This window comes from Trypanosoma equiperdum (assembly GCF_001457755.1).
Source record: "Trypanosoma equiperdum strain OVI genome assembly, contig: ctg_1301, whole genome shotgun sequence".
NCBI lineage: Eukaryota > Euglenozoa > Kinetoplastea > Trypanosomatida > Trypanosomatidae > Trypanosoma > Trypanosoma equiperdum.
In genome coordinates, this window is record NW_027123285.1 from 455 (window position 1) to 22162 (window position 21708).

At 51.1% G+C, this 21708-nt stretch overlaps 9 protein-coding genes across 9 annotated transcripts; all 9 read right to left on the bottom strand.

Annotated features, from left to right (window-relative positions):
- Nucleotides 1–349: 349 nt before the first annotated feature.
- TEOVI_000732000 (uncharacterized protein) lies at nt 350–1684 on the bottom strand (the record flags this gene model as incomplete). Its single annotated transcript, XM_067221027.1, has 1 exon — nt 350–1684. One exon carries the CDS (start codon nt 1682–1684, stop codon nt 350–352), a length of 1335 nt encoding a protein of 444 aa, XP_067077128.1.
- Nucleotides 1685–3382: 1698 nt separating this feature from the next.
- Nucleotides 3383–8092, bottom strand: TEOVI_000732100 (phospholipid-transporting ATPase, putative; the record flags this gene model as incomplete). The annotated part of the gene is made up of 1 exon (XM_067221028.1): nt 3383–8092. One exon carries the CDS (start codon nt 8090–8092, stop codon nt 3383–3385), a length of 4710 nt encoding a protein of 1569 aa, XP_067077129.1.
- An 895-nt stretch (nt 8093–8987) lies between these two features.
- TEOVI_000732200 (Ubiquitin-2 like Rad60 SUMO-like/Ubiquitin family/Ubiquitin-like domain/Ribosomal L40e family, putative) lies at nt 8988–9374 on the bottom strand (the record flags this gene model as incomplete). Its single annotated transcript, XM_067221029.1, has 1 exon — nt 8988–9374. One exon carries the CDS (start codon nt 9372–9374, stop codon nt 8988–8990), a length of 387 nt encoding a protein of 128 aa, XP_067077130.1.
- Nucleotides 9375–9985: 611 nt separating this feature from the next.
- On the bottom strand, nt 9986–10576 carry TEOVI_000732300 (uncharacterized protein; the record flags this gene model as incomplete). Its single annotated transcript, XM_067221030.1, has 1 exon — nt 9986–10576. One exon carries the CDS (start codon nt 10574–10576, stop codon nt 9986–9988), a length of 591 nt encoding a protein of 196 aa, XP_067077131.1.
- A 681-nt stretch (nt 10577–11257) lies between these two features.
- On the bottom strand, nt 11258–11707 carry TEOVI_000732400 (calmodulin; the record flags this gene model as incomplete). Its single annotated transcript, XM_067221031.1, has 1 exon — nt 11258–11707. One exon carries the CDS (start codon nt 11705–11707, stop codon nt 11258–11260), a length of 450 nt encoding a protein of 149 aa, XP_067077132.1.
- A 352-nt stretch (nt 11708–12059) lies between these two features.
- TEOVI_000732500 (translation-associated element 2, putative) lies at nt 12060–15362 on the bottom strand (the record flags this gene model as incomplete). Its single annotated transcript, XM_067221032.1, has 1 exon — nt 12060–15362. One exon carries the CDS (start codon nt 15360–15362, stop codon nt 12060–12062), a length of 3303 nt encoding a protein of 1100 aa, XP_067077133.1.
- Nucleotides 15363–15851: 489 nt separating this feature from the next.
- Nucleotides 15852–17489, bottom strand: TEOVI_000732600 (O-phosphoseryl-tRNA(Sec) selenium transferase, putative; the record flags this gene model as incomplete). The annotated part of the gene is made up of 1 exon (XM_067221033.1): nt 15852–17489. The coding sequence occupies one exon, from the start codon at nt 17487–17489 to the stop codon at nt 15852–15854; it is 1638 nt and encodes a 545-aa protein (XP_067077134.1).
- A 647-nt stretch (nt 17490–18136) lies between these two features.
- Nucleotides 18137–19717, bottom strand: TEOVI_000732700 (uncharacterized protein; the record flags this gene model as incomplete). Its single annotated transcript, XM_067221034.1, has 1 exon — nt 18137–19717. One exon carries the CDS (start codon nt 19715–19717, stop codon nt 18137–18139), a length of 1581 nt encoding a protein of 526 aa, XP_067077135.1.
- Nucleotides 19718–20449: 732 nt separating this feature from the next.
- Nucleotides 20450–21664, bottom strand: TEOVI_000732800 (elongation factor 1 gamma, putative; the record flags this gene model as incomplete). Its single annotated transcript, XM_067221035.1, has 1 exon — nt 20450–21664. The coding sequence occupies one exon, from the start codon at nt 21662–21664 to the stop codon at nt 20450–20452; it is 1215 nt and encodes a 404-aa protein (XP_067077136.1).
- Between the last annotated feature and the right edge of the window lie 44 nt (nt 21665–21708).

Sequence of the window (21708 nt, forward strand, 5' to 3'; positions counted from 1 at the left end):
CGTCAAAGCAAGAAGAACAAAAAAAACTGATGAAACAGATGTTATTAAGGTCACTGAATGCCGGAGTACAAATATACAGTGAAGTAGTGTTGCACCAAGCAACACTTCTCCTCCATTATGGTTTTTTTCTGTGTACAAAAGCCCTCCCCCATAAAGGGGCTGTCTCCCGGCCCTAAAATTACAAAAATCAGATATACAGAGGTTGCCCTTCTCTTCGCACTTTCACCTCACTCTCATATATATGTGCGTGCTTGGGTGAATTCGGAGCCGCTCTAACGGTACGGGCTCCCAACATGACTGACTTCACAAACACTCTAGAACTTCACAAATACAAAGATACAAGAATTGGTTACTTCTTACCTGCTCTCTTCCGCGTCGCAGCAGTCTGCCGCCCGGAAGCTGTTGAGCCTCTAGGGTGAGTAATACTTTTACTGTCTCCACCGACTGTGCCTCTTCGACCCCTTTCTCCCCTAACACCGCTGCCCCGGCCTCTGCTATTCGCACCAACCTTCGACTGCCGTTGTTGCTGTTGCTTCAGGGGCCTCTGAGCCTGGACAGCCTTCCTGGTTTGAGATGCCCTTCCGACTTGAGGAGCCTTTTTGGTCTGTGACACCTTTCTGCTGGCTGGACTCTTCCCGCTCCCTGATGCGGCCCGCGCAAACGACGCTGTTCGCATAGCGTTGTCCTTCCGTTCACCTCGGGCAGAGGCACCTCGAGCCCTTGAACCCGCATGCTTTTTGGTTTCTTTATTCGAGGCGGCCTTCAAAGACGGTGGCCTTCCTCTGCGCTTAGCGACGGTTCCCTCACTAGAGGTTGCTCTTTTTTGTCCTCTTCCGGGGCTCGGGACGTCGGCATACACTTCGGAAGAACTAATATCGTCATCCTCGGTGCTTGCATCATCTTCTTCAGGATCTTGCAGCTTTACAAACGTATCATCGGGTAATCGTGGCGTCTGCGTCCCGTTGTCTGCAATCTCACCGTCGTCACCGCAGCGGTGGCCAACATTGTCACCGTCATCCACAATATCACCCGCAACACCCTTACCCACCTCGCCCCAATCGTCGGTCGCTGTTGCATAAGACACTACAGCGGCCGGTTGTACTGAGTGAGTGTGGACGCCGCTCTCCCTGGCGGCGCGGCGGACCATACGACTCACTTTCTCTTCACGAGCCTTCAGTCCCTCATGCAAAGCGGACATCTCATCCCCAAAACGGCGCTTCATTTCCGCAAGTTTGCGCTCTGCGTTCAACCGTTCCACGGAGGTGTGAAGTAACTCTTCTTCACACCGCAGCATGTGAACAAGGGGATCCTCAACCGGTTGCGGTACACCACCGTCTATCGCAGTAGCATCGCTGCACTTGTTAGCGCCGGTGCTGAAATAACTACGGTTGGCGTCGACAATGTATCCCCTTTCCCTTGCAATGTTGGAAACAATGGGCACGGAATTACCGTCCGCGGCAGTTGCTGTTAATGGCCGCAGCGGTTCCTGCAACGAGAGTTTCGATTGAGGCGACTGCTGTAGAGCACCCAAAGCGGCGTCCTCTCCTGAGCAAGATGGGTGTCTGTTGTCCCCTTGGGTAATGCCACCGGGCGCCTGTTGCAGTGTAGTCGTCTTCAGTGCCGCGAACAGCGGTACCAGTGCAACACGGGAGGGAGCCACACGACGGATGAGCGAGGGGAGCATTGCTCAACCGAAAGAAGGGAAGAGGGTAACAGAGAATAACGACGAGTACGCAAAAAAAAAAAAACAATTAGCTATAAAATTTAAATAGATTACAAAGCGAATGGGGACCGTCTACTACTCACCCACTTTAGAAGTTTGAGTCCGTGCACCAGCTCAAGTAACCGGCACGCGTTCCCTCAAATGCCCTTCTTCTCCCCACTTGCCAAAAGATGAACCCTTTTCCAATTAACTACCTTTTCCTTTATGTCAATGATTGACAAAGAATTGCAAGTTTGCTTCCCAAGTTAGCCTCGTACGTCAAACTCTCCTTAGTCCCGCTGGCCCAGTCAAAATAGCTCGTGTGAACCTTGCAAACACCTTAACAACCGAAGAGCGAGTGATTGAGTCGATGTGGGTTTGGGCGAAAGCGAATGTCACGTGCCAGCACAGCCCACTATTTGTCGCTACAGGAAAATGAACGATAAAAACAAAAACATAAGATTCAAGAGGAAATGAAGCTAATATTCGTGGAGAATCGTTGCATAACAAATCGGCGGAACACAAAACGATTTGCGGGTACAAAAAAGGAGGAAAATCAGAGCACTCGAACACGCGAATGCAGAAAGGAGGGAGCACGATAGCGACCAAAAATAAGAGCAATAAGAAAAGAATATGCATACGTATCCCATCCTCTTCTCGCGCGCTGGAGTGGTATGTACGCGAAGGGGTTGAGATACGTATGCGCATCATCAGTGGGGCACGGTGACTCCTCAACAGGAAACCGGTGAGGTGCACGCAAATGTCAATGCCAGAAGCGATTAGTGGAATGAAGAAGAGAATTGTTAGAATAGAAAAGGCAAGTACACTTGCATACTTTTCTCTCTTTCACGTGATCCTTCCCATCACTCCACAGTAACACTACCCTTACCAAACCATTCACCGTCGCGACATGTTACCCGACACAAATACGAACCGATCCCTCCACGGAGCAAAATAACTCGAAAGAAAAAGTATCATTACCGTAGTGACAACGCACTATCAAATTCTGGAAAGCAACGATTGACATGTTGACCAACAGAAACGAAGATCAATGTCAACAAATAATTAAAAAATCTGTTTACTCACTCATTTCAACCTATCCCAACGCTCGCCTTTATTCCCCTTCTCATATTTTTCCTTTCATCTTCAATCCAAGCGCACTGGCGCGCAATGATGTTTTTACAGTGAAATCACCCCTCCTCCTCCTCCCCGCGCGCCCCTCATGTTCTCATAGTGTGACCGAAGGGAAAAGAAAAGACACGTAACTGCATCACGTATGAGAAATCCCATCCTTATGGACGGATACACATGCCGCTCACTTTTTCGCAGGTACTACAAAATGCTACCACGGCAAAGTGTACCCACACAACAGTTTTTATTTTATGAAACTGTTTATCCCCTTACTTCTGTACCGTAACGAGAGAAGAACAAAACCCCCACCTCAAAACCGTTATCATTCCTACACAGAGGCGCAGGTGGGTGAATAGAAAACAGCTTCCCTCTTCAAAAGCAATACCACATATCATTACTAATGACGGTAAAGGCACAGGTGGGCAAAGGCAGCAGAGCTGACGCCAGGCCTGCCGCCCGTGAAATAGGCAGCCCCCAATTCTGTGTTGATGTTGGTGGTTCTCTGAGGTTCCGCGCTGGCATAACAGTGATACATTCACTACCATATCATTACCTTGTCCGCGAGCGCTCCCGCAACAGTTTAACCTTTGCAAGGTGTTCTCCCTTGTATGGCGACTCCCACGCTGCTCTCATAGCCCGCTCCCCGTTAAGCCATGGCTTAAACAGCTCGATATATGCGTTGCTTCCCATAATGTACATGATGTATATCCCGAAGCAGAGAAGCAACATGAGCCACAACTTAATGTTTCCCACTAGCTCTATCGCCACGTAAACGCACCTGTTCGAGCCAAATACGTTTGGTAGAGCCGAGTAGAAAAGCGTCAAAAACGGAATAGCAATAAAACACAGCGCAAGAACCGCAACAGTGATAAGGTTATAGCACACAATAGCGGACGCTGCGCGCAGATTAACCAAAAAAAGCAACAAAATGAAATATAGAGTACCGTAATCCTCCACTGAGCCGCTCCGATACGGATGAAGCGCATCATCATCACCCAAAACGTAGTAGGTAAGTACAAATAATAAGACTCCGAGTAGCACGCCATCAACAAACCACTTGGTAAAATAACCCCACCTAAAGAACATGTTCTCCCTGGACAAAGGAGGGTACAGCGACGGCAGAGACTCTGCCAACTCATCCTCCACATCTTTGTCGTACACCCCCATCAAAACTGGCTGAAGTGAACAATACACAAGATTGAAAAAAGTAATAAGCCACGAATCGATTAATACCATACCGGAGAAACCACTAGAAATAGTGTAGACAACGATAGCGGACGTGAGAAAGGCATTCTTATGCAAACTGTACACGAGACAATGAGCATCGCGGTAAAGTGAAAAGCGACCGTGAACCATGAGTAGCCGCTTCAGGAATCTGAATTTGGGAATCGCATAGTCACTCGCCAACTCGGCCTGCGAGCCCTCGAGCCCCATGATACCAATACCAACACTGCTCTCTTGTATCATAGAAACGTCATTAGCACCGTCACCAATCGCCAACGCAACGCCCCCAGTATTCTCCTGGAAAAGCTTCACTATCTTTGCCTTCTGAAGCGGCGTCATACGGCAGCACACAGCGCTACGACACCGCATACCAATAGAGAAAAATTCGCTTGTGAGGTCTGCATCACAGAAAATGGCGTCTAACGTCAGCCCGTCTACCACTAGCACCATCTTGTGAGTATCTTTACCGTACTGTTCCTCTGCGCTATCACACTTATTTGAGGCAGCAGAAAGTTGTGATCGAAGCACTTCTCGTATACGCTCACTCTTCAACTCCGTTTGCAGATCTGTGGTACCAGATAATTGGCTGCAAACATCGAGATGATGCACCATATCCTCACAGCCCGATTCGATGATGCCGCTAGTGCATGCGATCGTCACAGCAGTCTCCCGCTTGTCTCCCGTAAGCATCCACACCACGATATCGGCTTGCATAAGAAACTTTACCGTCTCCGGAACATCCTCCTGCAGCTCATCGGATACAGCCGTAGTTCCAATCAGGTCAACATCCTTCTCTAGCAGCGCGTAGACTTCATGCAATGCCTCGTCGCGATCGTTCAAGCGACACTGCGCCTCATTAAATTTGACCAGCCAATCCCGTGCCTCCTCCTCCGATACCCACCGCTGACCAAGGACAAGTGTTCGTAGGCCCTTCTTGGCAACCGAATCTATTTCCACTTCAAAAAGATCCTTCAAATCAATGTTCCGTGGGTTTTGTTTGTTCATGATAGACATCATGCTGCTATCCGCACCCTTCACGAGCAACAGAAAGGGAAGCTTCTTCCCTCTAGCATTGGAATCCACGGGACGGTCTTTTCTATCCTCTTCCACCGTCACTGGATGCGTTGGATCACCTTTTTGATCCCCTAGAACCTTCATTGTCTTGTGTTGGCCCGATGACCTCGTTGGGGTCTCCCACGCCCGAGCAAAGCTTGGAGACGTCTGTGTTTCCTGAACCTTTCGGTGGTAACTTATTCGCACATTGTCCTGAGTACCTGTAGAGGCATTATCCATATCCGGACAACGACTTAAAAGCACGCTCATCAATTTTCTTTGAGATGTGAACTGAAGCTCTGCAACAACCTCGTAGCACATCACCTTCTGCACAACTTTCACAAAAACATGTTTGGAAGTTCTTCCCTGCAGCGCGAAAAGGTTGTCGCGAGCCGCACACACCAACGCAACTTCATCCAGTGACTGCCCTTCGTATATCTTTGACTCGTCCCTAAACTCTCTCACCTTTCTAGACATTGTGAGAGAGCGCTCATGCATAAGCGCATCATTGTGGCACGTCATGCGCCATGACGCACTGCCAGTGTGACCATGCAAGAAACGCCCAACACCAGTCGATGGGGAGGCGCCGAAGACAGAACCGCTTCCGGGGGTTATGCTTGACACCCGACGGTGACACACCATCTCAACCGCGTCAGTTGTGCCACTGCACCCCATTATTCGATTATTATTCGGTAATGTGGCATCTGCCGCAGATGGGCGACGCGTGAAGGCGTGCTGGGAGCCTGGGGGAAGTGAGCCACCAAGGACCGAATGACCGCTCGCCGCCGCTGCTTCCACGGCTGCGGCAACCGCTGATTCCACCTCAGGTCTGTCAAAACAGACAACGCTGTGGCAAAGCGACAAGTTGCGTAGGTACCGGAAAAGTGGTTCCTTTTCCATCGCCTCCTCATCGAAGTCGAATCGCCCCTGTTGGGGAACCTGACGGCGTTCCAAGGCATCAGTAGTCATAATTGGCTCCCCAACGGCTGGAGGTACACTGAGGCGTCGGGCCTCAACGAGCCGAAGGAATGCTTCGCCAAGTGCCCCTGGTCTTTCCTTCTCGTCATGCCGTTCGGTCGCTGTACAACCACCAACATAAGTCATAACGTTCTCCGTTAGGGTTCCAGTCTTATCTGTGAAAACGTATCTGACGTACGCTAGCTGCGAGTTCAGGCAAGATGTCTTTGGCCTAGAGTAGCGCAGTACGCCCTTGAACTCATCGTAGCTCGCCATGCGTCTGTCATTTGCGATGAGATACAGTTGAAGCACTTTGTTGAGTTCCATCGTAACATACAACGAAATTGGAATGAGGAATGAAAGAAGAATGAAATTTGTCAGGTACATGAGGGCAAAGTATTTTGACGCTCCATACCTACTCAGGGCCCATTGGATGTACCACGTGGTATGGCCGCTTCCCGCTCCCTCAAGTCCGTTGAGTCTTTCAGCGCGCCAATGCACCGACATTGTGCATAGAGTTATCAAAGCTGTTTGATGCACGAACAGAAGGATGATGTTGATAAGGTTGATTCGGCGGGAAGTTAAGGATGATTTTTCCCCCTTGCTTTTGAGATTGAGCAGCATCTTGGTATTTTTCCCCGTGTAGACAACGGCGCAAAGAACCCACTCAGTGTTTCGAATAATGCAACCACGGGGTAGAAACTGATCAATGGAAAGAGACACGACGCTCCCACATCGTAGGCGCAGCTGCCCAATCCATGAGTGTAAGTCTGGGCATGGCGTCGCCCCGCGTAACAAAACGCCCTTAAAATCCCCATCTCCCCGTGCGTCGTTCAATACGCCGTTTCCATCATTTGCCAACGCGACAGCAGAGCCAGGAGCACCCGCCCTTGGGTAAATATTGGAAGCAGTACCAGCGGCGAAGGGGTTTGAGCTTGAGCATAATCCAGAAGGCCCCCCCCGCACCCGGTCGCGTATATCCGACGTTTCAACAGTGCTTGACGGCACACGATCATCACATTCAGTGATGGTGCGCTCCTTACTTGAAAGTTCCAGCGTGTTGCACACACTTCCCCGCGTCTCCAACGGTGTGGGCGTAGCGGTACTGGTGCGCCCGTGCCCTCCTTCCGTTCCCTTCTTTGAAGTTTGCTCCGCAAAGGATTGAGTTACGTTCGTCGGTGGCGGAAGCTCCACACTCTGCGGCGTACCATCTTCCACCTCGGTCACCTCGACATCACGAAAGGCCGACGAAGCGCGAGCCCGCTGACCCGACGTACCCCCTGAGGTCCTCCCATTCTCTGTAAGAACATTCTGAGAAATGGCTCCTTTGCCGTTATCACCACCGCGGCTATCACATCGCTTCCACCCAACCAAGCTGCCGTTGTTCAAGAAGTGGGCACACGTGGCAGCATCTGGCAAACAACCCTCAATAATATCCTCAACTGTCCCAAGTGCCTTTATCGTTTCTGGTTTTGCACGCCGTGTTTTAGCATTTGTCTCGCCATCAAGATTGGACGTTTCAATATATGTCACACCATCCACCAGTGAGGTGTTCAACACAACTGCATCAGCCGGCACCACATCCCCAAGTCCGCAAAGTATCACATCGCCAGCGCGCACATCACGGGATGGAACAGAAACAAAGTCGGAGCCACGGAGCACCTGCACGCCCACTGAGTTCACGAGTTTGTCAGACTTCCGACGCTTGCCATCCTCCCAAAGGTCCTTCCACATCCCAACCCCAACCACGATACACAGAGGCAACAGGGTACTGAGTGGGTTTACCGGACTCACAACGGGAATCATGGTGATGATGGTAACAAAAAGGAAGTATATATTCGATACGCATCGAAACTGGTTAAGCAAACTCTTCGGTATGCATGTAGCCAGAGTATATTTTGATGTGCGCACGTAGTTGGAGGGAAACCTACGCGCCGCGTTGAGGTCACCCCTCAAAATATTAACTTCCACAAATGACCGTGCATGATCGGTATTTTCCACTCCAACGTTACTATTATCCGCCATAGCTGTCAAAAAATGTTGGTAACACTGCTCTCAATCACTTTAACCGAGCAAAAATTAAATAAAGCTATCCCACAAGGACAAATTTCCTTCCTGAGTCCAGCTTCTTCCTGCGTCCCTCCACGAACAGACAACGAGTGAGTTCCTCTCGGCCACAGCACGCACACAAACTACAACAATATATATAGAGTTAACCACTTACGCTTATTAGAACGTAACTCTCCTCACACCCAAACAAACAAAACACGATACCGCGTTACCTGCGATATCACGGAGAGTTGGCTGCTAAGTCACCTTCTCACTCGACTTACTCTCGCTCCTCTAATATTCCTGTGATCGAAAATATTCTCCACCAACTTTATGATTGCTCACTGAGTGCAGTGAAACGCCTACAGCTTTTACTGCACCTTAGATGTGGAGTGAATATCTTGCAGCGGCTCCCTTAACCTTCTTGTGCTCCTGGGACGAACAATAAGCCGTGAGAAACTTTGTGCGTTCACTTAAGAGTTGGAGGCTGACGGAGTAACACAACGTCGAATAGAGAGAGAGCTTCGCAAAGCCGTGAGTGCAGAGAAGGTAAATACCGCAAAGTATCTGATCCTATAATTAACAATACCTCTAAGTGATGACTGTGGTACTCCCCTAAAAAGGTACAGATGGTTTCACAGACCACGGTGAAACAACTAGATACCTGAAACAACAGGAACGAAGGCAGAATTTGGAAGAATTTTTTGTAAGCCGAAGCGAATGATAAGGCAATGGTAACCAACAGAAATACAAAACATCAACATGTCAGGTCAATAAAAACATAAAGACCACTGTCAGTGAACGAAATAAATAAATAAAACTTTAACAAGATAATCCGCAGATAACCGCTAAGCATGAAGTGATAGGTACATTAACGCAGCTTCTTCTTCATGCGCAAGTTGGAGCAGTGGCCACAACCCTTCTTGCGGCAATTCGTAGCGCGTACGGGCAGACGGGCGTAGCAGCGGCGGCACACCTTCTTCTCCCAATTGTATTTTTTCGCGAGTGCCTCAAGCGTTGGCTCCATCACACCACCTCGAAGGCGGAGTACCAGGTGCAGTGTCGACTCCTTCTGAATGTTGTAGTCCGCAAGCGTGCGACCCTCCTCCAACTGCTTCCCGGCAAAAATCAACCGCTGCTGATCCGGAGGGATACCCTCCTTGTCCTGAATCTTGGCCTTTACGTTCTCAATGGTGTCGCTGGCCTCAACCTCAAGAGCAATGGTTTTGCCAGTGAGGGTTTTCACGAAGATCTGCATGGTGCTATCCTTCTGGCGTGGGTGATGCAAAGCGAAGACACGGATGAGAAGAGAAATGTTGAACTAGCGTCCCTAGATCGCCAGCGGCGCAGTCGTGCGAATAACGTAGCAGAAACTACTTACACGTGCATAAAGAACGAGGGAGACCAAACTGAAGCTGACCAGTAGGTGGGATTAATAAAAACGAAACGCCAAAGGGAAAAAACCACACAAGCAAACACAGAACGCGCAGAAAGGTGAAGTGACGAAGCGATGCCGCGGAAGGCTACCTGCATTTGGCTCGCAGTAGACTAGCTCAAGGAACGAGTAACTCCAAGCGAAGAAACAGCTCAAGGGTGGAAAGGTTGAATAACCCACAGAAAAAGCAAACCTCAAACAACATCGGTGCTGTCAGTGGAAAGATTACTCGCCGGAGCATCACCCTTTACCGCTAACTTCTTGTTTTTTTGTCGTCCTCCTCCCACATGCGTCGGAAGAAAGTTGAAGCAGCATTCCCACCCCCTCTACTGAAGCCGTCCCTTTATCCCAGTGTCCCACCCCTCTGTACGAATAACCACAGTTACCGCCTGCATCCCCGCCGTCATAGTAAGAATGGGACGTACCCTTTATGTCTACATGAAGTTCAGGCGATGAACCAATTCGTTGATAAACCTATTGTAGTCAATCTTGTCATCGGTTTCGTCTTGCTCCGCAATTGTCAGAAGTTCCTCTACTTCCTCAGGGGTTGAGCATTCACCACCTGTGGCGAAAAGCTCTGTAAACTGTTTCTTTGTCACAAATCCGGTCTTTTGCTTGTCGTAATGTAGAAAAGCGCTACGCATCTCCTCCAACATCGTATCGTCTACCTCGCACATCATTAACGAGAGAAAGTCCTTGAAGCTAAGCTCTTCCGTGTTCGTCTGTTCCCCCTGGCCAAAAACACGCATCACCTCATGGAACTCTTCGTCTGACAAGTGTAGCCCCACGCTTGCCATAAGCGCAGAGACCTCCTTCATTGGAATTGATATTGTTTTTTGACCGTTACTCAGTACACGAAAACCTTCCGCTAGCTCCGCGATGGTGTTGTGCGACACCGGCTTGCGGTAGAAGGGACGAGATGTGCCACGAACATCAGAAATGGGCTTGCCTCCCACGGCACCGCCCCTACTGAAATGATCCTGTTGACTAGATACAGGAGCCTTATCCTTCATACCTTTATCCATGTATTTCACACAAAATCTGGACACCAACACACCTACGGCAGTCTGTCGGACCTAAACCTGGGTTGTGGTTACTTCTTTCCTGTTTGGGGAGAACAATCAGAATAAAGACGGAAGCGTTAAAGCCATGCAAGCAAATGTTTGCAGAGAAAATGAAGTCTGTGTACCCAATGAGCTTCAGCGTTTACGTAGAACCTGCGAAGCACCGAGACATGAAACCGTTTAACACAAACAGGTCCCTTTCACTGATGACAGCCGGAAAGGTCATATACATAACAAAAATGTAAATAAAGGATGAAATGGTTCCGAAGGAGTGAGGTTACAGATCCGGGTAACGCGGTAACATCAGAATGTTAAAAAGGTCAAAGGGATTCAAAAATTCTCAGAGCAATCTCAGTACTCCTCGACAGTACGAAACTGATATGATGCCATGTATCAAATCCTTCTGAGAATCTTAAGTGCCCCATATCATGTACACCTTATGCCACTTTTGCTTTTATTTCACGCACCTCCTCAACAGTTTCCTCCCCCTTTATCGGGAAGCACCAACACCCTTATCTATTTTCTATCACAAAAAGAGTTTTATACCAGTATTTTATCTCTTCCCAAACGAATACACAAACTTAACATGACGGAAAGGTAGAGAAGGAAGCCAGGCTCACCTCAACCATCTGCAAACACGAACTATTTGCTCATCATCATTTTCACGAACTCCTCGTAGTTGATTTGGCCGTCGCCATCAACGTCAGCCTCGCGGATCATCTCGTCCACCTCCTCATCTGTTAGTTTTTCACCGAGGTTCGTCATGATGTGACGGAGTTCAGCAGCGGAAATGAAACCATTGCCATCCTTATCAAAGACACGAAACGCTTCCTTGATTTCTTCCTCGGAATCAGAATCCTGCATCTTGCGCGCCATAAGCGTCAAGAACTCTGGAAAGTCAATAGTTCCGCTTCCATCCTGATCAACTTCGTTGATCATGTCCTGGAGTTCCGCCTCGGTGGGGTTCTGGCCCAGTGACCGCATCACAGTGCCGAGTTCTTTCGTCGTAATGGTACCATCACCATCCTTGTCAAATAGCGAGAACGCCTCCTTGAATTCGGAGATCTGCTCGTTGGAGAGTTGATCGGCCATCGTAAATCAAGTGGATGTTACTTATCAATGTTATTTACCTTCCTTTTTCCTTCACACATGGGAAAAATAAACAGTGGGAAGTGTGGTATAGAGTCCCACATGCCCTCACAAAGTAGTATAATTCATTCGCATTGCGCTGGGATTGCGTTAAAGGGGTATTGACAATCGTTCATCCGCGAAAAGTTACGCTTAGTACGAAACGCTGCGGGGCCCGCTAGAAAAACGGGGTTTGCTGCCCCAAGGCGGATGGCGTTTGACAGAGCAGTGCGTACGGAGTAGAATGCACAGGGACGCGGAGCTTATCGAACGTAAAGGACGCTTGAACACGTATATGCCAACCAGTACGCACGGGCTATTTGCGAAGGCCAGTGCTGATCCGCTTCAAATTACCTCGGAGTTGCCCTATGACATCATTCATTTCCAGTGACCGTAGGGCGTGTACCTCTGAGGCGTTATCGACATTCAGAGCCATCGCAGTGAAGTGTTCAATCAAACTAAGAGCCACCTGGCCCTTCTTAGCATTCCCACATGAGAGCTCAGCCCGGTACTTGTACGAGATGACGGAACCCATCGGCGCACAAACGGCAACCGCATACTCCACACAGTCTCCAGGCTGGGGCTTCGCCGTAAAATGAATCCATTCACGATTAAACTCCGCATCGTTCGCTGCACGCGTGGCTTCCAAACTCGCAGCCGTTGAATCAATAGCACGAGACCGTGGCTGGGGTTCGCCGGTGCTCGGCTCATTATCTTCACGCGGTGTACGCTCATTGTCAGCTGGACCGTCACTTCCGCATGAAGGAGACGCGGCAAGCAAATGTCCGGCATCTCCACCTTTAGCAGGAGCCCGCCCCCGCACCTCCCCCACACACTCCTCGCCCCAAGCTTCACCGCCACAGCGTTCTCCTGCCTCACCAGCAGCGGAAGAGCTCCCTGCTGGTGATGTTCTTACAATTTCATTAGTCTGCTTGGCCCTCTCACTTGCGAGCAGCTCCAACTGCACCTTTGAAAGTTGGTTACCGTTTAGGAGTGCACCGGTTAAACGATCCTCATCATCCTGATCCTTGTACTTCTGCTGGATCTTTTTTAACTTCTTCCGCTGGTGCTTCGTCAGCTGCTGCGCCTTTGTTTGAACAGCGGCGGCCCCCTTCACACCACAAACTCCCGTTCCGCGAGCAGGAGCTGCAGCCACTGAAGGGCTTGCAGCATTTTCAGCGAGCGGCTGCGAGCCCTTCGTCACAACGCTACATGCCGTGCTGTGCTGCTGCTGATGTGTGTTTTGCCGATGCCGTCGATTTGCCTGAAGTTGAGGAAGTGGCCGCAGAGCCGTAGCGGCGTCGCGTTCAAGGAAGCAGTTATCATCACGCCCTAAGGCCATGTTCTTGTCACCCTCGCTTGAATGGTGGCTGACACCATGTGGTTGACGAGGGCCATCTGGGACGTAATTCGGCAGCTCTTCACGCTCGCGGGGATCAATAGCGCGCGAAGAAATGCGGAAGAGCAGCCCGCACCCTAACATCAAGGGCCGAGGCCTCAAATAATTCTTCTCTCCGCTGAGCAAGTAACACCCCGCGGCGGTACCTCCAACAATTTGTGAAGCATGCACCCACCACGCGCCGACACTGAACTTACTCTCCCACGCTGAGCTTCGGCAAACGCACCATGCAGCAGCCTCATCGAGGCTTATCATATGGATCAGCCACCCTTTGGTGGACTCACCTACCTGAATGCTGTTTTCCTCAGATTCACCTTCCCCGAAAGCGGTGGAGGCATCCCACGCTGAACCCGCGGCTCTCAGGATGCACGGCAACCCTCCCTCCACATCGCTATGCACAAAGACGTCACCAAGGCGCATGATACGACGTACCAACAACTCAGTCGACTGTGTATCGTGCCCTTGTAGCACCAAATCCCCACACGATGTACGGAACCAATTAAATTTTTCCCACCAACAACGGTGTCGCTCTGTTGCGATAGCTTTCTTCGTCTGTTTCTTCGCAGCCAATCTCTCGCCCTTTTTTTCTGCTCCTGCCGCCGCTTTGGCGGTAGCGGCAATAGTTTTTTCGAGCTTGGCGCGATTAGCTTTTTTCTGCGTAAAGTAGGAGGCGGCATTTGCATAGGCGGTTTTTCTCAAATCAACCTCAATCACAGATGGGGTCCGACTGCAGCCCTCTACCCTGTCCTTTTTTTCACCGCTGTTTCCACCATACCGGTGATTCTCGCCCTTTCCCCCCACTTTCACTTTACTTTCTTCGTCCTCATAACATTCGACATCCTCATCATTTTCTTCCACAAGCACAGATATGCTGTTGCGGTCAAGGAAGAGTTCGTGCACCATGTAGGCCACTGGATGGCCCTCGGCGTGTCGCTGCTTCAGTAAACGCCGCAGCGCCTCCCACTGAATTCCAGCAGCTAGTGCGCCATTAATTAGACCAATTGCCTCGTCAATCTTTTCAGCGTTCTGGATGATGAGTTCGCCCTTACGGGTGTTCTCCTCCTCGGAGCGCTCGAGGGCGGCGATGCGACGGTTGTGGTCGCGCTCGAATTTCTCCTTCTTGGAAAGTACGCAGGTTGTCGCTCTGTCATTATGCTGTTCAATCTTCTCCTTCTCGGTGTATAGGAAGAAAGCATCACATACACTGCCAAAGCTTGGGAGGTAGGACGCCGAAACGGCATCCCCACGATACTGCGCGAGCAAAACAGGACTGAAGTCCTCGTACTGCACTCCCTGAAGGTGCGGCCGAGGCTGCTTCTCCACCCCACTACCCGCCTCTCCGCCGTCAGCCGTTGTACCGACACCCGCATCTACATGCGGTGGCGCCTTCCCCCGCTCTTGAGTCCCTCGACCCTTGGTGGCCGCGGTTTTGCTGATCAGGTAGCCACCTGTGGGCAAAGGAGAGAAGGCGAAGCGCCAGGCTTCTAACATTCCAGGAAGCAGCTTTTCGAACATTTCGTCCCCGCTGCACGTCATGTTAGCTTTCTTCACGCTCTTCACGCCAGTAACTGTCAAAATATGATCGGCGAGTGACGGACCAAAGTGATGTGTGGCAGAGAGTGTTGATCGCGTTGTCTCGTATTCCGCATGCCGAGTAAACACTGCGCCCCATTCTCGTCGCAGTGCTTCAACACGTTGCGCCCCTTCAGTGAGCTGCTGGCACTCTTCCTCCTGTTGCTGTTCAAATGACTTTGTCACAGGGTATAATTCACGCACAAACATGTTGACCCCGTCGTCCTTATGTGCACGAAGTAAGAGCATTATGCGGTACTCGTGGTCTGTTAGTACAATGTTACCCTTTGAAAAGAGCTCCACAATTATGTGATACGACGCACCCTCCGCTACACCGAAGCGAAAGTCCACCGTTCTGTCGTGTTGAAGTTGCGTCACAGAATCAAGCCGCCATGCACGTACATGCTTTCGCAACCTTAGTGTGAACTGCGTGGGCACTTTTGGCTTCTCGCGCACCAACTGAGTTAAGTGCAGCCGCACACCGTTCTCCAGAAGTAAAGTCCTTTTCTTCTCGCTATTTCCAAATTTAAACAGAAAGGTCCTTGGGGGAATGTCATATACGTTCGTCAACCGGAGACCCTGAAGCTCAGTCCGCATTTCCTCCACAGAAGCGCGAACATCAAGCGCCGTCATGCGCTGTTTCACCATGTCCGCTTGTGAGGCCAAAGGTCACTTCCCCCGCCAGCCGTCTTGCCCCGAGATCCTCCTCCCTTCAATCAGATGAGGGCGTGAGCCACAACCCCCAGAGTGTTTGTTCTTCCTACTGTGATAACGAGAAAGGTGGTGCGAGGACGAGGAAGAAGTAAACCCTAGTACTTATAATTAGATACAAGAACGGCTATTACGATGCTAACGAAATAGTGCATTTCCAATACTCTTTTCACAACGCGTGCCTCGCGGTAACCTCCCCTCAATTACGAGATGCTTTCCTCTCTGACTACGCCTATAGAAACTTCCACTTGAGTGCAAACACGATTACAACGGGTGGTGACCTGGCACCTCCTCCACCACCCTCTGCCAGATCGGTTTCTTCACGTAGCAACATGGCAAACTATAAATTCATCCAATGGGATCCTTTGTGCGCCCCCCCCCCCTCACAGCAGATGCTGCCTGAACCCGGATATCACAAGAGCCATCTCATACCCCCTCGACCGGCCAAACCTCTCCTAACCGCTTCATCAAGCCGTCCACGTCTTCTGCGGTCATACCAACACCACAGGCCAACACAAGCAACGGGCAAGAGGGTGTCTCATCCGTATGCATACCGTAATTTCTGAACGAATGACCACAGAGCCGAGTCACGTTGTCACTAGGAAGTACAACTCGCGGCCCTGTCACCCCTTTCCGAAACAAACGTGCACCAACTGCAGCAGCAGTTGAAGGGCTCCCAACAGTGCGCATAGTTATGGCAAAGCTGATGTCGTTACGTTGTGGCCTCTCCACCCCATCGCACCCAGCTTCGCCACTTGGGGGCACTGCCGCGACAAAATCACCACTAGCACCGTCAACATCACATTGCGCATCGAACTCATCCAAAAGCAATTCTCCCCGTGCCCCCGCAAACCCTTTCAGTTGGTTCTGGAGAGACCTCCTCAGTAGGTACCGCGTGTCCCATAACTTTTTGAACCCGCTTCGGCCTAGACTCAGCGCAGTGATGAAAAGGTCAATCACTGGAGACGCGCTTGCTCGGCCCGCGTATAAAGAAGTGGCACGTGCCACGGCGGTCTTGCCACCACTTAGTACAGCCCCACCTACAGGGACGAGAAAATTTTTGTCCCCAGATTGCACGATGAGATCCACACGACCCAGTCGAATGGCGGCATCTAACTTATGCATGATGGTGCGGCTTTGCACACCATAAGCGTTGTTCACAACATATGGAATATCAAGTGCTTTGCATAGCTTTGCGATGGCAACAACATCATCGGGCAGCCGCGGCGCAAAGCAGCTCGTCGTGGACAAGACGCACAGCACGTGCTTAGGGCCCCCAACGCGTTCAATTGCAGCAGCGACATCGTCTACATGGGCCTCCAAAAAGTAAGAATGAAGTAGGGTCTCTGCTGTCCCCAGTCCCTCCTTGCTTTGCATCCGTCGCAGCACAGGGGCACGCCGCAGTGGCACGACCATGGGCACAAAGCCAGATAGCTCGATGCACTTTAGGGCTGTCTTCTGGTCAATGCGAGTCCAAATGACATAGCGAGGAACAGCCGAATCATCACCTCTGGTACGAAGGCCAGCATGCAACTTTTCCTGTTCCTCTTCAGTGTGACCCTTGCTGTCGAATCGCAGCTCCTCTACCCGATGATGAAAGATACTGCGAAGCGCCAACGCAATGGTCATACCGGTTGCCATGGGAATCACAGCAGCGCTTGCAAGTGACGGGGTCCCCGCCTGTCGCAGCAAGTCGAGCATCATGTGATTCACCAACTTGTACATCACACTTGACCCGGCTGCCTTCGGTTGATCGCTGCAGATGTCACCGGAACGCCCGATGCCGTGGGTGAGGCTGTAGTGGCGCCTCGCAACCAATACCGAAGCAACGCGTCCCTCTCGCTCTCCAGCACCAACATGTATACTAAAGTTGTTCGTATCCATCACGGCAAGTTGCTGCATTATCAATTCAATTGCACAGTCGTGCAGGCCTTCTTCCGGGCAGCGGCGCTGGGCAATAATTGCACGCACCGTGCGTTCAACCGAGTGCAGTGACTCTACGCCGGTTTGTACATACCGCGGCGTAACGAAAGACTCCGCCAACTCAAATGACCGCTCATCCATGAGGCAGACACCAAAGCGCGGCTACGTCACTTTGAAGATCGTGTACTGTGAAAGAGATAAAGAGGAGAAAAGAATGGCACCTTTTGTTCTACCTTTTCCTCCCCCACTCTGTCACACATGGGTATGAACGGAGGCCCAAACGGGGCACCTTTCCACATCCAATGGCTTTGGTTAATCTCTAAACACTTACCTCGCCCTTCAACACCACCCCAACAATATCCACGTTATTAATGCAACGGGGAAGTGACAACGCAGCGACGAGGACAGCGAACAAAAACACAGGTGTGCCCCCCCCAAACAAAAAAAAGGTAAACAACATTTTACGTGTTTGAAACACGCCGGGCACGTGAAGCCGCATGCACCACTGACCTCCTGAATCCTTTTGGGCAGCTTTCCCTCTGCCCTTCACCGCCCCTCATCTATGGGGACGACGAACAGCCTCAAATGCGCAACAGACGCAGCCGCCCTCTTCCCCTAACTTGCCTCCAGAGACATTAGAAACTCCCATCCTTTATCGAATCGGCGCCCCGGCCGAGCCACTTTGTTCTTTAGGGGGGGGGAGCCCAAGAAAGGAGAAACCCACATGCCACGTTTATAAACGGGGGCACCTCCTTGCTTTCCCGCGACTGTCTCCCGTAGCGCAGCACTCAGAACAGTAGGGCGGCTAGTGACGCACCGAACCCAATAACACCAACGTTTCTTCCGTCAATTCGCGTGCCCGTGCATGCCACACCACAAACAACAGAGCCGCAGGTGTGTACCTGCCGCAGCGCAACGTACGCCCCACCACCACCACCGCTACTGCCGTCGACGACTGCGTTTGTTGCATCTGCCATGGTGCAAACATAGAGCTCATTGCCACACGCGAAAAGCACTCTCCCACCTTCCAGCACTGTTATACATGCCAGCCCACGCCGGTCCCGAGGCAGAGCGCCAGAACATGGGACATCGAACCCCCACGCAGCCAACTGACGCTGGTCCAACGTGCCTCGTGCCAACACGGCGGCGCCTGTAATAGCCCACCACCCGGTGGTCCCACGCAGTTGATGTCCATAGCGCTCTGCAAGCTGCGTCCCGGCACCAACTACAATGATCCGCATCGTTTGCGACATATCATCGAAGAACAATGCAGCGTTATTCACAACTTTGTAGGTTGCCGCACTTACGCCGACTGCCGCCGTACACACGTTGTGTACCACCGAAGAGAGGCTGTACGCATACAAAACGTGTGGCAGGGCTAGCGAACCATGAGAGCCATCAATTGGTCCTTCACTGTTGTGTTGAAGCATGCCAAGACCCACAGTGCTGTGCCGGAGCTGCCGCTGCCGGTGGTGCTCGGTTAAGAGTTGAAGGGATCCCCCAACAACACGACGTGCAACGTAGCGTAACTCCCCGTTGTCAAACACAATTAACAAAGCTATATCCACGGCAAAGGAAGCACGATACCGCTGGGGCACTAGCAAACGCACTACCTCAGAAGCAGTGAACGATGCGTAGAACGTTTCGTTCACTGGCTTTTCAGTGGGACACGGAGTCCGCTGCCATGAACCTACCGTCTCACGCAGCACGGCTTCTGTTGCATTCGCTCTCAGTGACTCATTAAAACATTGTGTGTCAATTACAACCACAACTGTAGCAGTGGCAACAGCGACGAACTCAGGCCGACCAGCGGGGTCCAGTCCAACGCACACATCCAACACAATGTCGTCGGCAGAGATCAAACCATCCGTGTACTCACAAAGTGAAGCCTCACAAACCTTGCATAGCGCAAGTGCATTGCCACCTGTCCTGCTCTCAACAACAAAGAGGCATAGCGAGCCCGCACTGGTGCCAACAGCGCACATGGCGGCCGTACCACCGGGAAGTAGTGCAGTGCCTATACACGAGACTAAACCGCTAGAAATGGTCAACGTCACTTTCTCACCCGGGACGGTACTGTGTACCGCGACTCCACCCAGGAGTGGGTCGTTGCAAGCCTCACACTCCCCCTCTTTTGAACACGACTGCAATAAAGACGACAGGGGCTCAACCGAAATAACACTACCTCCCCCTGCTATAACAACAGACCCACTGGGCAACTCAACTGTGGTTATGGCAGCCGCTGGATGTGGCAGGGGGCGCGAGCTGGCTTTTCCCAGTGCCGCTGCAGAGAGGTGTGGAAGCTGTGGAACCCCTCCTTTCGCCTCGGACGCAGCATCCGCTGCAGCAGTGTAGCAAAAACCTTCCATGAGTTCCTTCTATCAACCCTCACTCACGATAACAATGTATGCTTGCTGAGTGGTGTAAACACAGACGCCTCGAGAAGCACAAACTACTCTCCCTAAAGGCATGAAAGGAAACAAGAACAACGTAGGGGGCAGGGTAGCAAGAAAAAAAATAGTTGAGGTACCATTGTCCTGGACCCATTTACTCTCCTTCAGTAGAATCCCGATTACCGTCACCTATTGCCCCTCGCTCTCCGTATAACCTGCTGCTCGATATATCACCAAAACCACCATAACAAACGGTGAACTACCGGCGCATCCAAACTCCACTCGTGTGACATTCGGCACGATATTCTTCCCACGTAACCACTAACGTCGTTAGCGGAAAAGGACGCACACCACTAGAACGGATAACAAAAAAATTACACAGCAGTATGTAGTGCAACACAAAAGCAAGAAGAAGGGAAAACACTTCCAACAGCATCTTACAGCTATCCAAAGTGCCAACATAACAGGAGAAAAATGGGCACGTCGGTTACGAGTTAGTGGATTACCGAAAGTATTAGTATAAATTCTCTTATCACAAAAGCATAAAGAGGACCTCATTATTTCACCTACGCACTCCGTGGAAAGTAAATTATTACCTCTTACAGTTCTTCGGGCCATTGTATCCTCTGTTCGACGGTGTAACATTACTGTGGAGATTCTCCGTTCCCGGTCAACTCGCCTTCGCACCGCATACAACTGGACACCAGACTATTTAAAGACGCGGCCCTCAAGAACGGGTTTCGGAATGGTCGGACCCTCCCAGCACAGGTAGTCCGTAATTCGTTCCCTTTGGGCGCTCACGTCGGGGATCTCTTCCCAGTCAAACAACTCCGTGTCTTCCACATCTTTCACGATCTCCGGCATACCCTTACCCCGGAACACCCACAACGCAACGATGTCGTGCTTCTTCTCTTCCCCGATGATTAGGGCAACCCCAAACGCGTACTTGCGTGTGTGCTCCATGCGCTGAAACCACCCACGGACGAGGTTCGCTGTCATGAATTGCATCTTGTTATCTTCGTTGTACTTGTAGCGACACCAGAACGATGTGTACCCAGCCGCGTCGTAGTTTTGGAAGAAGTATGGTGCCGCCACCGTGCGTGTGTCGTTGTTGCTGTACTCGCGCTTGAATGCATCCAGAACAAATGGGCTCGGTGGGAGCTCGTCCAGCGGGTTCGGCTTCTTCTTTTCCTTCGGGACATCATCATCATCATCATCCTTCGGAGCGGGCTTGGGAGCCTTCTCCGCCTTAGGTGCTTGCTGCTCTGCCTTTTTAGCCTTCACTGGCCCGAAAGTTGCACCCTGGGATTTTAGTACTTCCACTGTCTTGGGTTGTTGCATCACCGTGTTGTACAATCGGTAGACATTCCTGTACTTCTTTGTCAGGGCTTCACCCTCCGCAGCATTCGCACGGTAGTGAAATTGAAGGGCAAACGCGACGCAGATGTCTGCGACGGTCAGACGCTCACCAACCAGGAATGTGCGCGTCTCCAGCCATGTCTCAAGGCCACCAAACACCTCGTGCACGGAATCCATCGCATCGGCTGGGATGGGCACACCGCGGTATATGTTTAAACCAAATGGCTTTGCGGCAGTATCGAGTTCCGTTGCGGCGAAATCCAACCACATGTCCACCTGGCTGCCCTCAAAGGGTGTGCGGCCGTACAGAAAACTGCCGCTTTTGTCAAGTCGTGCGATGTGTCGGACGATCGCGTTTGACTCGAAGATACATCCGTCCTCCGTCTGGAGCACAGGGTAGCGGCAGCACGGACTGCAGTTGCGGCGATACTCCTCCGTCTCGTTCTCTCGCCCATATTCACACGCCTTCACCGTCACAGGAACGTTTGCAAAGGCAGCAACCACCAGTAGCTTGAGGTTGCGGGCGTTTTCGTGGTGTGGCTGAAACCAGAGTGTGAGAGACATTGCTTTACTGTTGAGAGTAGTGTCAGAACTTATATCTACGAAAC